Here is a 15,118-nt window from a genome sequence, read left to right on the forward strand (position 1 = left end):
ATCTTTATATGCTGACGACATTGTTCTATACATTGAGCAACCAGAAAACTCCTTATTACATCTGTATAACACAATCGAACAATTTGGAAAGTACGCAGGATACAAGATAAATTATAATAAATCTAATGCATGTCTCCTACATATGAAACCAACAAAAGAAATGCAGAAATCCTACCCATTTCGATGGTCACCAGGAGGCTTCAAATACTTGGGAGTACACTTTACACCGCAATTAAATGATTTATTTGAAAAAAATTACACTCCTCTTACAATTGAAATTAACACAGATCTAGGTAGATGGGACAAACTACCCCTATCCCTTCTAGGAAGGATAAACGTCATCAGGATGAATATCCTTCCGAGATTGAACTTTCTCTTTCAAAATGTACCCTGCTACCTATCTATAACATATTTTAACATATTGAATAAACGTATCTCAAAATTTATTTGGTCCAATAAAAAACCAAGGATTAAATTACTGACTCTTATGAAACCTGAGTCCATGGGTGGTCTAGGTCTTCCCAATCTCCAACACTACTACTGGTCAGCCCAACTTCGAACTATAGTATCATGGTCATTGGGAGGACCAGACTCACACTGGATACAGATAGAAGCGGGACAGGTTGATCCTTTACCTCTAAACTCTCTTTTTTTTATAAAGAATTTTGACAAAATAGAAAATATAAAGCAATATTTCACGGTTGTGAATACCCTATCTGCATGGAAAGATTGCTCGAAAAAGTTTGGCATAACTAAATGCATCTCTGTTTATTCACCTATTCATCAAAACCCTGACCTAAAAAAATATTTTCATTCAACTGATATAAACAAGTGGAGACACTTGGGGGTAACTCAACTTAAAGACCTTTTTCATAAAAACTGGAAATTAAAAGCATTTCAGGAGCTAAGAGAAGAATACAACATTCCTAACTCAGACTTCTTAAAATATATGCAAATTCAAAGCACTTTAAGTTCACTTACTAAAGAAAACAAGTTAAGCTTTGAAATGACAGAATTGGAAGAAAAACGAACTACCTCATCCACAATTAAAGGTAAAATCAGTGAACTATATGAAATTCTAACTAATGAATGCCAAACAGTCTTCCCAGCTCTATTAAGATGCTGGGAGACGGACCTGGCAACGAAATTTGAAGAAAACAATTGGCAAGATATCTGTGATCGAACTTTCTTTCCCTTTACAAGCAATAAGATCAAAGAAAGTAATTTCAAATTTATTCATAAATTCTACCTTACTCCTGTAAAAATGCACAAAATCTCGAAAGAAAACTCACCAAATTGCCCAAGATGTAAAATTAAAGAAGGAACATTTCTGCATATGTTCTGGCAATGTAGCAAATTGAAGCATTTCTGGAACAAGATCCACTTATTTACTAAATCTGTCATGGAGTTGGAATTTGAGTTATCACCAAGTGTCTATCTATTAAATAATATAACAAACTGCCACTTAGACCAAAAGAAATGCAGACTGTTGGTATACATAACATATTTTGCAAAGAAATGTATACTTCTTCTATGGAAAAATGAAATCGCACCAACATTCAATATGTTCATAGAACAAATATCTCAGTTTCTTCCCTTAGAAAAGATAACGCTTGAAAAGCACAACCAGGGTCACTGTTACGACCCTGGCTCATGGGTACGCAACCTATGTGTAATCAACACCAAAACCCTGTGCTCTAACTCAAAAATGCTACTAAACCAAGGAACTACTAATATAACTATAAACTAATGTACTGGTAACCCAACGGACAAGGACTGTAAGAACCTGACAGCTCTTTCACTAGGCACAGACCGTGCATGTGTGTTTCTGGGTCTGCCTTTGAAGCTCCCCAGCAGGTAACCAATCAGCACTAATTGGCTAATTGGCAGCCCTCACCTGCCTGCCCTGGCGACACAGGAGTGACCAGGCCTCTAGTACATAACACCTCCCCCACCAAACTGGTTGCCCAAGAGGCAACCACTACACAACAACCCATAAACAAAACAAAAAACAACTGTGACCCCTTAGTTGTCAGGGCCTCTACCACAACAGCGATAACGGGTACCACAAACACCGGTACTACGATCGTGAGAGGGCGTCTGCTAGCACGTTGTCCCTCCCACGAATGTGGCGAATATCCAAGTTATACGCCTGGAGGAACAAACTCCATCGCATCAAACGATGATTCGAATTCACCATGCTGCGAAGAAAAACCAAAGGGTTATGGTCTGTATACACAACAAGGGGTAAACTGGAGGATCCCACGTAAACATCAAAATGGTTCAAGGCAAGAACCAAAGCGAGCGCCTCCTTCTCTATAGTAGAGTAGTGCAGTTGATGCCTGTCAAACTTTTTAGAAAAGTAGCACACTGGGTGCTCCACCTCTAATGCATCCTCTTGCAGGAGGACGGCTCCAGCACCGAGGTCACTAGCATCCACTGCCAACTTGAATGGCAGTTGAAAATCGGGAGCTGACAGAACGGGAGCGCTAATCAGAATACCCTTGATGCTCTCAAAAGACTGTTGACAAGTCTCAGTCCACACGAAAGGTACCTTAGGACTGAGCAGATTGGTCAAAGGGGCAACAACAGAAGCAAAGTTCCTACAGAAACTCCTATAGTACCCTGCCATACCTAGGAAGCGCTTTAACTCCCGCCTGGTGATGGGAGCAGGGAAGCCCACTATAGCCTCCACCTTAGCTGTAACGGGGCACACATGCCCACGTCCAACCACCTTACCCAGGTAGGTAACCGTGGCCTGTCCAAATTCACATTTCGCAAGGTTAACTGTCAAGTTAGCATCACCCAACCGCTTGAACACTTCGGCCAGATGCTCCACATGTTGTGACCAAGAGGAACTGTGGATAACCAGGTCATCCAGATATGCCTCACAGAAGGCTACCCCGCCCAGGACCTTGTTCACTAGCCGCTGAAACGTCGCTGGGGCATTTCGCATGCCAAAGGCCATCACTGTATACTGGCAGAAACTCTCTGGTGTGACAAAAGCGGATATCTCACGTGCTCGCGGAGTAAGCGGAACCTGCCAGTATCCCTTTAGCAAATCCAATTTACTTACAAAGGCTGCTGAACCCACCCGATCGATACAGTCGTCCATCCGAGGCAGAGGGTACGAGTCCGGCTTGGTTACTGTATTCACTTTACGGAAATCAGTACAGAACCGATGAGTGCAGTCTGGCTTATCAACAAGCAGGCAGGGGGAGCTCCACGCACTAGAACTGGGCTCCGCAATGCCATGTCTCAGCATATAGTCTACTTCCTTACTCAAGATCCTTCGTTTTTCCGGATTCACCCTATAGGCATGTTGCTTAATTGGCCCTGCACTACCAACATCAATGTCATGCTCGAGTACATTAGTACGACTAGGGACATCAGAAAACAAACGTGTATGCTGTCTAAGTAGGCACACCACATCCGTACGCTCAGGAAGTGGTAAGTACGACAGGTGTGAGTCCAAGTCACCTAGTATCTGGGTGTTTGGCAACCGGCCCTGAGAAATCTCCTTCGACATAGAACAGTCGGCTACAATAGGAGATGCAGAAACTGTTAGAACAGCCACAGGCTTGACCCCTGACTGGTCAATCTGAGCCCTATCATTGTACGCCTTCAACATATTGACGTGACATAATCTACTCTTGCGCCTGCGGTCGGGAGTTTTAATCAAGTAGTCGACCTCACCAACTTTGCGCTCAATGGAGTATGGCCCACTGTATTTAGCCTGTAATGCAGACCCAAGAATAGGCGAGAGAACCAACACCTTGTCTCCCGGTGAGAACACCCTATGTCGGGCCCGCCTATCATACCACACCTTCATTTTTCCTTGGGCTACCTTTAGGTTCTCTTTCGCTAGTTCACATGCTCTACTAAGCTTAAGCCTGAAGTCACACACATAGTCCAACAAATTAGTAGAGGAAGGAGTCTGGTCAGCCAACCACTTTTCCTTCAGCAGTTTCAAAGGACCCCTCACTGTGTGGCCGAACACCAGCTCAGCCGGGCTGAATCCAAGAGACTCCTGGGTTACCTCCCTAGCAGCAAACAGAAGCAAAGGGATTCCATCATCCCAGTCTTTGTCGAACTCTGTACAATATGCCCGCAGCATTGTTTTGATAGTCTGGTGAAATCTCTCCAGCGCCCCCTGGGACTCTGGATGATAGGCAGAGGAAGGGCAATGTTGGATAGACAACTGCTGGAGGACCTGAGCAAAGAGACGGGACATGAAGTTAGACCCTTGATCTGATTGAATGACCTTTGGTAGGCCAAAAGTCGAAAAAAACCTAACCAGAGCTTTGGATATAGCTGGGGCTGTGATCTTGCGTAAAGGAATGGCTTCAGGAAAACGGGTCGCTGCACACATAATAGTCAAAAGGTACTGGTTCCCTGTCTTAGTTCGAGGGAGGGGACCAACACAGTCAATGAGGATCCGCTCAAAAGGTTCCCCAACGGCAGGGATAGGCTGCAGAGGAGCCTGAGGGATCTTCTGGTTTGGTTTACCAACCACCTGACACACATGGCACGAGCGACAATATTGTGCCACATCTGACTTCAAACCAGGCCAACAAAAATGTCTCAGCACACGGTCATAAGTCTTCCTGACCCCCATGTGACCAGCAAGATCATGATCATGTGCTAGATGCAGTATATCAGGACGATACACGGCTGGAACAACAATCTGAAACACACTGCCCCAGTCATCCAGACTGGACAGGTTAGGTGGTGTCCACTTTCTCATGAGCACGTCATTGCTAACAAAGTATCCTTGAGACGTATCTACCATTTCATCCTCTAAAACCGCCTCTTCAAAGAGGGACGACAAGGAGACATCCTTGTTTTGCTCTAGTACCAACTGCTCATGAGACGGTATCACCTTACCAAAACCCTCATCAGGGCCACTTTTCAACTCAACAAAGAACGTGTCACTAAGTGTCATATCACCATCTAAGTTAACAACCTCATGGGTGTCACATTTGACCTTTGACATTGCGCGTGTTACCGCACACACAGGAAACACTCCTGGATGCTTCTGTGCGAGCTCATCAGGAACCTCAGAAACTACAGGGACGGGAATTACAACTGGAGTAGCCAGCACTTTGCCACCGGCCAAATCGTTCCCTAGAATGAAGGACACCCCCTTTATGGGAATGTGAGAACACACTCCTACGACAACATTGCCTGATACTAAGGGAGAGTTTAGCGAGACCTCATGCAAAGGAGTATTCACAAAGCCTCCTCCAAAGCCCTGAACAATGGCACCGGAATGCAATGAAGAATCTTCCGAAAATGGCAAAATCCCATCCAGAATGAGAGACTGGAAAGCTCCTGTATCTCTCCATATTGTAATAGCCTGCCTTGATCCTAATTCACCAACCAGTGAAACAAATCCCTCCATCCTAAATGTTGAGGAGCCCTCTAGCTCCCCGTCTGCACCTTTGATACTTCGCACCCCACCCTCTAATGTCGGCATAGGTGTCCTGTCTATGATTTCTACCAGAGCCACAGTTTTTACATTTTTCTGCTTAAGCACAGGGCATCCAGCAACGATATGACCAGGCTCCTTACAGTAAAAACAGATAACCCCCTCTGGGAATGCACTAGCAGAGCCACCTTGCCTAGGAGTCGAAGTAAACCGACCAGCAGACACGGGTGCCGGGAACCGGCTCCCCTGAGAAGGACGCCTACCACCCCTGGACTCCACACGGCCCTCCTCTACAAAGACAGACTTGTGTGTTAACACAAACTCATCAGCCAAGACAGCAGCGTCGGCTATCTTCGATACCTTATGCTCATTTAGATGTGTGGAAACGTTATCAGGAACACACCTCTTAAATTCCTCTAGGAGAACCAACTGTCTGAGCTGCTCCCTTGACTCTGCTTTTTGCGAGGTGCACCACCGGTCAAACAGGTTCTCCTTCTCTTTTCCAAATTCAACATAAGACTGCCCCTCCTGCCTACGATAACCTCTAAAACGCTGACGATAGGCCTCGGGGACCAACTCATAAGCCCTCAATATGGAAGCTTTAACAAGTTCATAATCAGCGCTTTGTTCAAGGGACAGAGCAGTGTAGGCTTCTTGTGCCCTACCAACCAAAACACATTGTAGCAGCAGTGTCCAGGCGGTATCAGGCCACTTCAATGTGGTTGCCACCCGTTCGAAAAGTGGAAAATATCTTTCCACGTCTTTCTCAAAAAATGGTGGCACCATCCTAATATTCCTGCCTACATCAAACCCGGAACGTGACTCTGGATGCAGAGCACCCGCCTGCAAGGCAGCATACTTATATTCAAGCTCCTTCTGTGCACGCTCGTGCTCCAGCAACAGTTGTTTCTCCTTAAACTCACGCTCATGCTCACGCTCCTCTTTCCTCTCTCTCTCCTTAAGCTCACGCTCCTCTTTCCTCTCTCTCTCCTTAAGCTCACGCTCCTCTCTCCTCTCCTCACGCTCTCGCTCTAGCTGCCTTTCCTTAAACTCCAACTCCCTAATCCTCCACTCACCCTCTACACCAGGTAATAGCGGAGACGCGCCAGACGATGGAGGCTCCTCCACCCTCTCCTCAAGCACCTGTTCCCTAATGAGCAAAACCCGCAAAGCACCCAAGGCAGATGGTTTCAAACGTTTCTCACTGGGAGTAAGCTCGACCTTGTAGTGCACAGCAAGCTCGAGCAGTTGTTCTTTGGAAAATTTGTCTAATAAGTCATGAGACGGGCGATCAACAAAGTCCCTGATGGAAGCCATTGTCACTGAACTAGACACCCCAAGCTACACACCCAACCTCACAGACACAAAGAACCACTAACGAACCACTGAAGAACAACGAAGAACCACTGAAGAACCATGAATAATGCTAATTGCCAACAATAACAACCAGAATGGAACACGGTGGAAATGTGAGCTCTACGGAGCGCACCTTTCCAGGTTGCACAAACAACAAAAAAAAAATAAAAAAAAAACACACCCACCCTAAATAGACGTGTCATACACGCAGGGTGTTAGGTGCTACCAGGTATGCTCACCAAACACTTAAACAAACAAAATAAATCCAACTAAATTTTCCAAACAGGTGCGCCTTCTATCCTGATGTGACCACATATGCTTCTACGTCTAAACTGCAGAAAACCCCGGCCTACCACATGTCTACCCTAAGAAACACTAAATCAAGCCCTACCACACTACCTGTGTTTCCTGGCCGCCCTAACCTACCTACCCTTAAACTAATGCCCTGTAGACCTAACTTTCTTCAACCACACCTGCTACCAGTCAAAGATCATATACAATCATTTCATTGACCGCCCCAGGAGTACGTGGTGCACCGGACGCTAACCCACAACCAGAAAATAATGTCCCTATCTACATGTGGTGCCTACTAAACTATATATTTTAACAGCATAAGTAGTCACATCAAATTACAAACAAATACGGCATACTCACCTGTTTGATGAAAATGGCTCAGCCCCCACGTTACACCATGTGTAACGAACACCACCCAAACCATAATATGATGACACCCCGTGCAACACAAAAAAAAAAATCACCAAACAAAGTTCTAGGGGTAAAAGATCCCGGATGAGCGCCCAATTGTTACGACCCTGGCTCATGGGTACGCAACCTATGTGTAATCAACACCAAAACCCTGTGCTCTAACTCAAAAATGCTACTAAACCAAGGAACTACTAATATAACTATAAACTAATGTACTGGTAACCCAACGGACAAGGACTGTAAGAACCTGACAGCTCTTTCACTAGGCACAGACCGTGCATGTGTGTTTCTGGGTCTGCCTTTGAAGCTCCCCAGCAGGTAACCAATCAGCACTAATTGGCTAATTGGCAGCCCTCACCTGCCTGCCCTGGCGACACAGGAGTGACCAGGCCTCTAGTACATAACAGTCACTTATTTCAAGAACTTTGGAATCCACTCTATACTCAACTGGAAACTCATAATGTAGTCCTATAAATGTGTCATATCTAAATAACAGACGTGGAGTTTTAGCAGATTAGATTAGCTGATCTGTTGAGGCTCTTTGTCTGCGTATAAGTGCCTGGTTGCCTGCGCATGGCTGTCAAACCCTGCCCCCACGGGGTCGGGTCTGGGAAAGGGAGCTGAACACGCAGCGGCCCGGACCCTTCTCTGTCGGAGTAGCCATCGATAAGCAGGTGTGAGCAACTGGGTGCTATAAAATGTCACTGTTTACAATACCGACATTTGCACTTTTATTCCTTATTCCTTATTTACTTATGATTTACCTACTGTCCCTTTATTTTATTTTATTTTACTTTATTTTTATTATTATTATTTTCTTTTTTTTGTTGTCTAATTGTTTATTTGTGTGTATGTGGGCATGTGTATGTGTGTATGTGTGTGTGTGTGTATGCCTGTATGCGCGTGTGTGCGCGTGTACGTGTGTGTATGTCCCAGTGTGTGAGTGTGAGTGAGAGATGGGAGAATGGATTGAGTGGGGAGCACAAGGAAAATTGTTAAAAATTGTTCATGAGAGTGACACTGAACATTCTGTAGATCTGTCGATTGAATGTGAAACCTCATGAAAAATAAAAAGATTTAAAACCATAGGCCCCCCCAGGGTCAGTACGTTGAAATTAAGATTCGTAACAATTGTGTTTTTATGATTGTAACTTAGCTTGTTTCACCTGCTCAGTGCTATGGTTTCATAGATGGTTGGGTTTAGTGTCACGTGGAGTCATTGAGCTGATGGCCTGGGGATAGAAGCGGGGTCACAAGTCATCAGACTAATGCTTTCTGGGTAAAGTAGTCATTACACATGACAAGAGAAATGGTCCCGGTTTCTTTGAAGCGCCGTAGCTCAGAAAATGAGTTGTGTGTTATAAGCACGATTCATAAGACATATATTGACAATCACAAAAAAGCACAGACCTCCAGGCTCGGCTTACTCGGACTAAATGGTGCATCTGTGAGTGAGGGGATGCCTGGGGATCCTATGCCCAGTCATGGAAGCGTTGTGCACCGGACTGTAGGCCCAACATCTCCTGTTTTAGCCTGTTATGGTTGTCGGCTTGCTCCGGTGGCAGGTCCTGGTAGGTAGACTTTTTACCGCATTACCTGACAGGAAGGGCGCCAGTAGGCCTGATTACTTTTACCAACGGATTTCCAGTTCCGCGTTCGCGTTCTGCGCTCTGATTGGCCACTGACGTTTCTGGTCGCGCCAATCGTGTGACGCCTGTTTCTTTCACCGGTTAAGCTTAGGCACTCTTTCTAAGTTGGTTAAGGTTAGAGTTTGTCTTGGAGCATGGCGATAGAACACCAGCCCTGATTCCAAACTCTAACCTTAACCAACTTCGAAAGAGTCGCCTAAGCTTAACCAGTGATAAACTAGGCTTTAGGTAGTTTGCTGCTGTTTGAGGCGGAAATGGGCGCGTCACGCGATTGGGCGCACATGTCACATGACCAGAAACGTCAGTGGCCAATCAGATCGCACCAGAAACGTCAGTGGCCAATCAGATCGCAGAACGCGAACGCGGAACTGGAAATCCGTTGGTAAAAAACTAGACGACGCTAGTAGTCCGCCCCCCCCCCCCCCCCCCCCCCCCAGTTCTCCTCGGGCCAGCCCTCTCAGATGGCGGTTTGCTCAAAGGCTTGGAGATAGGCTTCTACATCCTCCTACTCTGTGAATTGGGGGATGAACGGTCCGGGGTGAGGCTGAGTCTCGGCACGTGTCCTTCAGCCTCTGGATCTCCTCTTGAATCAACGCTGTCTGTTGTTTCCTCTGCTCTTGTATCGCCTTCTCTCGCCGGGCCTGTCGGTCCAGATCCAAATGGGCCAGCTGCTGAACAAGACCCTCCATGCTTTTTGTCAACTGTTGTTCTTTTATTATTCTGCACTGATATCAATCGACTGCATAGGCCTACTAACTGTCACAATAATAATAATAATAATAATAATAATAATAATAATAATAATAATAATAATAATAATAACAATACATTCGATTTGCTGTTGTAATACGTACACGTTTTTTCCTTTTTCTCAGCTGATATCCTCCAAGGTCCCGAAGGCAGAGTACGTGCCCAACATCATCCGCAAGGGCGACCCTTCCGTCATCCCCATCCTCTACGTGAGTGGCTGCCGTCCGCTGGCCTCACTTGATAGAATAGGATAGAAATTCCCATTGAAACCGGGAAACACATTTGTGTGTATATCCAGGCTATATAATCCATTATTAGCAGGCGTTTTAGGTCTAAATGGTTAATCCAGAGGGAAATTCGGCACTATTATACAGATCGCTCACATTGAACAACAATACACATTTAGATAGTCAATAGGACTAAAATAGTGTGAAAGGGTAAAAAGGCACAAGCACTGTGACCCCTGACCCAGAGACCAAGAAGAGACCGAGATTCTTTATTTCATTACATTTGACACCATGGCCTGGGTGAATACTCTTTCCTGATTGGCCCGGCAGGTATTTGTTAAAACTGTTTAATTCACACAATTCATAGTTCGGCACAAGATGAATCACTGTTCCATGTGCATCCGCTACCCAACCTGGCTGTTAACCCATCTCCCGGTCCCCAAATCAATAACTTTCAAATATGTCAAATAAATTTAAAATAGCACGGTAGCTGTATCACTGTCAGAGTCCACTCGTTAGGGTTGGGACGATACATCAAGTCAAGTCAAGTCAAGTCAAGAGTTTTAATTGTCACGGCATACAGGTATACAATGAAATGCGGGTGGTCTTGCCCGCAACGATGTGCAATACAGTGGTACATATAATAGAATCAAAAGAAGGAAACAACATTGTGCAGTAACAGGTAGCAGGTAACATGGAGTGACATCTCGGTATCTGTACATAGTTATTTACAGAGCATATGGGCAGAGTACATCGGTCCAGATCGATATATCGGTCTATTATCAATTATCAAATAGGATCGAGGCCTTTATAAGTTAGCTTGTTTCTATGGCCACACAAATCCACTGTTTATAAAGTCACTCACATGTTATGAAATTTTATGATTTGGTTTATTATAAAATTATGCAAATAATGTACAGAGCTAAAGCAAAGTTACTCCTGGACGGTGTACAAAGGTTTTTTTCAATACATGAAAGAAAATATGATTTGAGAGACATTTGTAAATTTACTCTTCAAAAAGCTAAGAAAGGGATTAAAATGAGGTGTATTTCTATTGTTGGGGTTAACTTGTGGAACAATGCTGATATACATTTAAGAATGAGTCATTCGCTTTTGGTTTTTAAGAAAATGGTTTGTGTAGCTATTTTTGAAGATTACAAATGTGAATAATTGTTTTTTTTTATTTATTTTTTTAATACTGTTTTGGAGTCTTAATTTGGTTGGACAGGCATGTATAAGCATTATGCTTCAGTCTGTACCTTTTCAGTCACTGCCAAATCAAAGATTGTTGAACGATTGTGCATAATTGTATTGTGTTATGACTACTACTAGTACTACTACTAATAGTATATTAGACTACCTCTGGTATAGTGTCTCTGGGACAAGGTTTGCACCGATGTTGCTGACCAGGTGGAATGCGCTACATCTCGCTATTCAGCCAAATGCGCGCCGGCATCAGTGCACTTACATCAAACACCATGAATTGTATTGTTACACACTGTATACATATTCTGCAATTACACACGCAGTATTATTCTTTTGGGTGATTTATGGAAGATAAGAGCTAGCAAAGCAGTTCGGTATGTGTGAGAGGCAATTTATTCCTGGATTTGCATAATTGCTTCACTTATCATGGCACACGCTGTCTGCATCCTAACTATTCCCAAGCAAGTTTAGCTCAAAACCCTGTTCTCGTTGTTTTCCTTTGCTTACATGTTGTGGTCTCGCGCCCACTGTGGCTCTCGCCGTCTCAAAGATGACAGAATATAGATATGCAGCAGCATCCCCTGGTTGGGTTGGTTATTACTCAACGTTGTAAAATATGACATACATATTCATTATGAACAACAATATTTGAGGAGCCTAATAATAGGGACTTTCATTAATAATTGTTGTATTTGTGCCTGTTTTTCAAGGAACGTATAAAAGTGTCATACTCCTTGCTGTTTTACATCAGTAACGGTAGCACTGATGATGGGAGCTAACGTTACACATCCCATCCTTGCAATCCAACTAATTTAGCAATTAATGTAGTGTATTTGAGGCTACGACAGACAGTGATACCACACAAACTTGATGTGAATTTTTTTTTATTGACTAGATATTATATGTTTGACAAGTAAGCCAGCCTTTTGGTCAAGCAAACTGTCAGGTCATAATCACGGTTTGTTAACCATAGGCTAAAGGCCTCTGCATGCTACAGCAAATTCAAAGCAACTTCAACACAACATCGACAAAGCAACGGTGTTGCAGACACTCTACCTTTATGCTTCTGCAAAATCAACGCGCAGCCTATGTAACATTGTACCCCGTATGTAGCTAGGTTCCCTAGATAGATGACGCTTCCCTTCTCAACCAACCCATTGATAAAAGCAGAAAAATAAGCATAATTTTTACTTCCGGGCGGGGGGTTTCAAAATAAAAGAGCGAGTCTAAAAGCACCGTAAATACGTTTATTTTTTACAATATCTAACGTTACACGAACCTAAACTAATCTAAAGTTAGTTTAGGTTCGTGTTAACTTTGGATAATGTACAAAATAAACGTATTTCCGGTGATTTTAGACGTCGCTCTTTTATTTTGAAAACCCCCGACCGGAAGTGTTATAGTGTCTGTTGCTAGCAGCTTCACTTTCTGTGCTTTTCGAGCTAACGTTACCGTAACATCATTAGTTTCCAATGGAGAGGACCTCGGCTCACATGCAGCTCAAACTACCTATTGGAATAAATTACTTGATTGATGTTTAACTTGTCCCTGTGTGTGTCCAGTCATTTCGACTAGCAAACGTTGTATTTAACGTTACCTCAGGACGGATACCATTGTATTTACTTGGTTAGCTATGTAGCTAGCATTTTGAATAGACCCAATGCTAGCTGGCTGGCTACATCTTTATTTACTAAATTATGGAGGCTTTTTAATCGTCAAGGTAAGAGAGGATGTCATGATCAACTGAAGGCGTATGCTATGGAACAATATGTGCTTGGGTTTTCAGAAAAAGGCGAGCTATGTGACGCTGATTATTTAGCGTCAACGCTGGCTTCAACAATGGAGGATATTATTCTCTGCGGGACTAATATTATTCTATGACAGCCCCGCCCCCATTCGCTAACCAACCAATCACTGCTACGCAATATCAACGCAACGGTTGTTCAGATTAGATTCTGGGGACATGTACGCAACGTCCAAGCAACACAGTCTACAAGACCCTCTAAAACAACCGCGCTGAAATCGCGCCGATGTTGTGTTGCAGTTGCTTTGAAGTTGCTGTAGCATGTAGAGGCCTTAAGGCTTATTGACAGAAAGACTTACTAGCATAAAGTTAGCTTTGCGGGTCATTGTCACCGGCATCAGTCAAGTGACAGGTGGTTGTCAAGCAGTTGCTAAGGTGGCGCAGAGGGACTATAACGAAAGTCAGCAGTGAGCAAATCATAAATAACATTATCTTTTTATATTTTAATGTTGAAAATATTTGTTGTATTTGGAAAGTGGCCATGGTATAAGTGGAATGATCAACTTGTAGGTGTGCGTTAAAGGTTTTAAGGCACTTGGAGGAGGCAAGGTTCCACGCTGTGCCTTAAAACCGTTAAACGCACACCTACTTGTTGATTAACCCTTACTTATTTAAGAGATACAGTAAGATAAGATAAGATATTCCTTTATTGATCCCCTTGGGGAAATTCGAGCATCATAACATCATGGGGGAGGGGGGATGGGAGGTACAGGTATGGGCAGGGTAATAGTAGACATAAATATAGGCATAAATTTAGGCAATCAAATTATAACAAAGATACAAATACAGTGTAAACAATATAATTAACTCTGAATATAAGAGCATGAGAAAGTACACAGTGTAATCAAAGGTGCAGATGAGGGTCTGTATGCCCTATCAGTTATGTTGTATGTTACAATAAATGTGGGCAATAAAACACTTCTGAATATATACTATGAGTGAGTAAAGTACACAGTATACACAGGTGCAGTATACACAAGGTACCCTAACTGGCATGATATACGTCATACGTTATACTGTAGGTTGTAGTCCATGCAGGTTTGGTGGTAAGACTCCGACTAGACATTACTAGTAGTTCTCGAGTTCTGCCGTGTTAGTCTCCAGCTGCTGGCAGCACTCCATGGCCTAGGTTCTGGACCCTGATGGCTACTGGCACAAAGGAGTGGCCGAGGCGGTTAGTGGTGTGGTGTGTTAACCAGGAAGTCCCAATGAGATGCAAAATCTCTTTTCCAAGAGAGACCTAGCCTAGATAGTCCATAGAATCCAGGGCCCTCATTCATCAACGTGACGTAGAAAATGTTCTATTTCCATACTTAAGCACAGAATTTAGAATCTGTGCACGCACAAAAAAAACAGGATTTATCACACGTGCGTACACAGGTTCTACGCACACCTGTCTTGATAAATATGACTTTGATCCTACGTTTGAGCTTGTGCACTGTTTTAAGTATTTGCATACCAGAACCGCCCCGATTAACCATATACGGTAATGGAATACCCCCATGAAATGTGGAAAAATGGACTAAGCCGAGGGAAGCGTGTTATGTGACAGGCTGACAGACGTGTACACGTACGGTGATGTCGGATATGATATCTATTAACCATTGCTGCCTGGGCAGCGCAAACACTAATAAAGACCGTGCTGGAATATGACTGCCTTTTCCCGTTTTGTTTGATTAATACCCAGGGATTAAAGTTATCCTCAATTTTATTCCAAATCGCGACAGATTTTCCGTCAATTTTCTACCTGCTGCATATGATTTCTAGAGGCATACAATCTATTTTGATGTCAGTATTGGGTAGCCTATAATCTCACTGCCATGTATGATGTAGCCTGCCTTTCAATACATGAACTTGAATTCCATCATGTTTGTGTGCTGTTGTCACAATGGGTGGTACCGGTACAGTAATAACAGTCTACACAATATCACGATGGACCATGCCATGTAGCCTATGTTCTATTATGACATGATCTGTGACGACAAATGTT

At 43.6% G+C, this 15,118-nt stretch overlaps 1 protein-coding gene across 1 annotated transcript in view; it reads left to right on the forward strand.

Annotated features, from left to right (window-relative positions):
* LOC311248456 (NMDA receptor synaptonuclear signaling and neuronal migration factor-like) overlaps window positions 1-15,118 on the forward strand; it is a gene marked incomplete at its 5' end in the record, with an annotated part of 64,048 nt that overhangs the window by 11,576 nt on the left and 37,354 nt on the right. The window contains 1 exon segment of the mRNA XM_084339332.1: window positions 10,017-10,100. Within this exon segment, the coding sequence (XP_084195458.1) occupies window positions 10,017-10,100 (84 nt within the window).

This window comes from Notolepis coatsorum, assembly GCF_963971535.1.
Source record: "Notolepis coatsorum genome assembly, contig: SCAFFOLD_246, whole genome shotgun sequence".
Lineage (NCBI taxonomy): Eukaryota > Metazoa > Chordata > Actinopteri > Aulopiformes > Paralepididae > Notolepis > Notolepis coatsorum.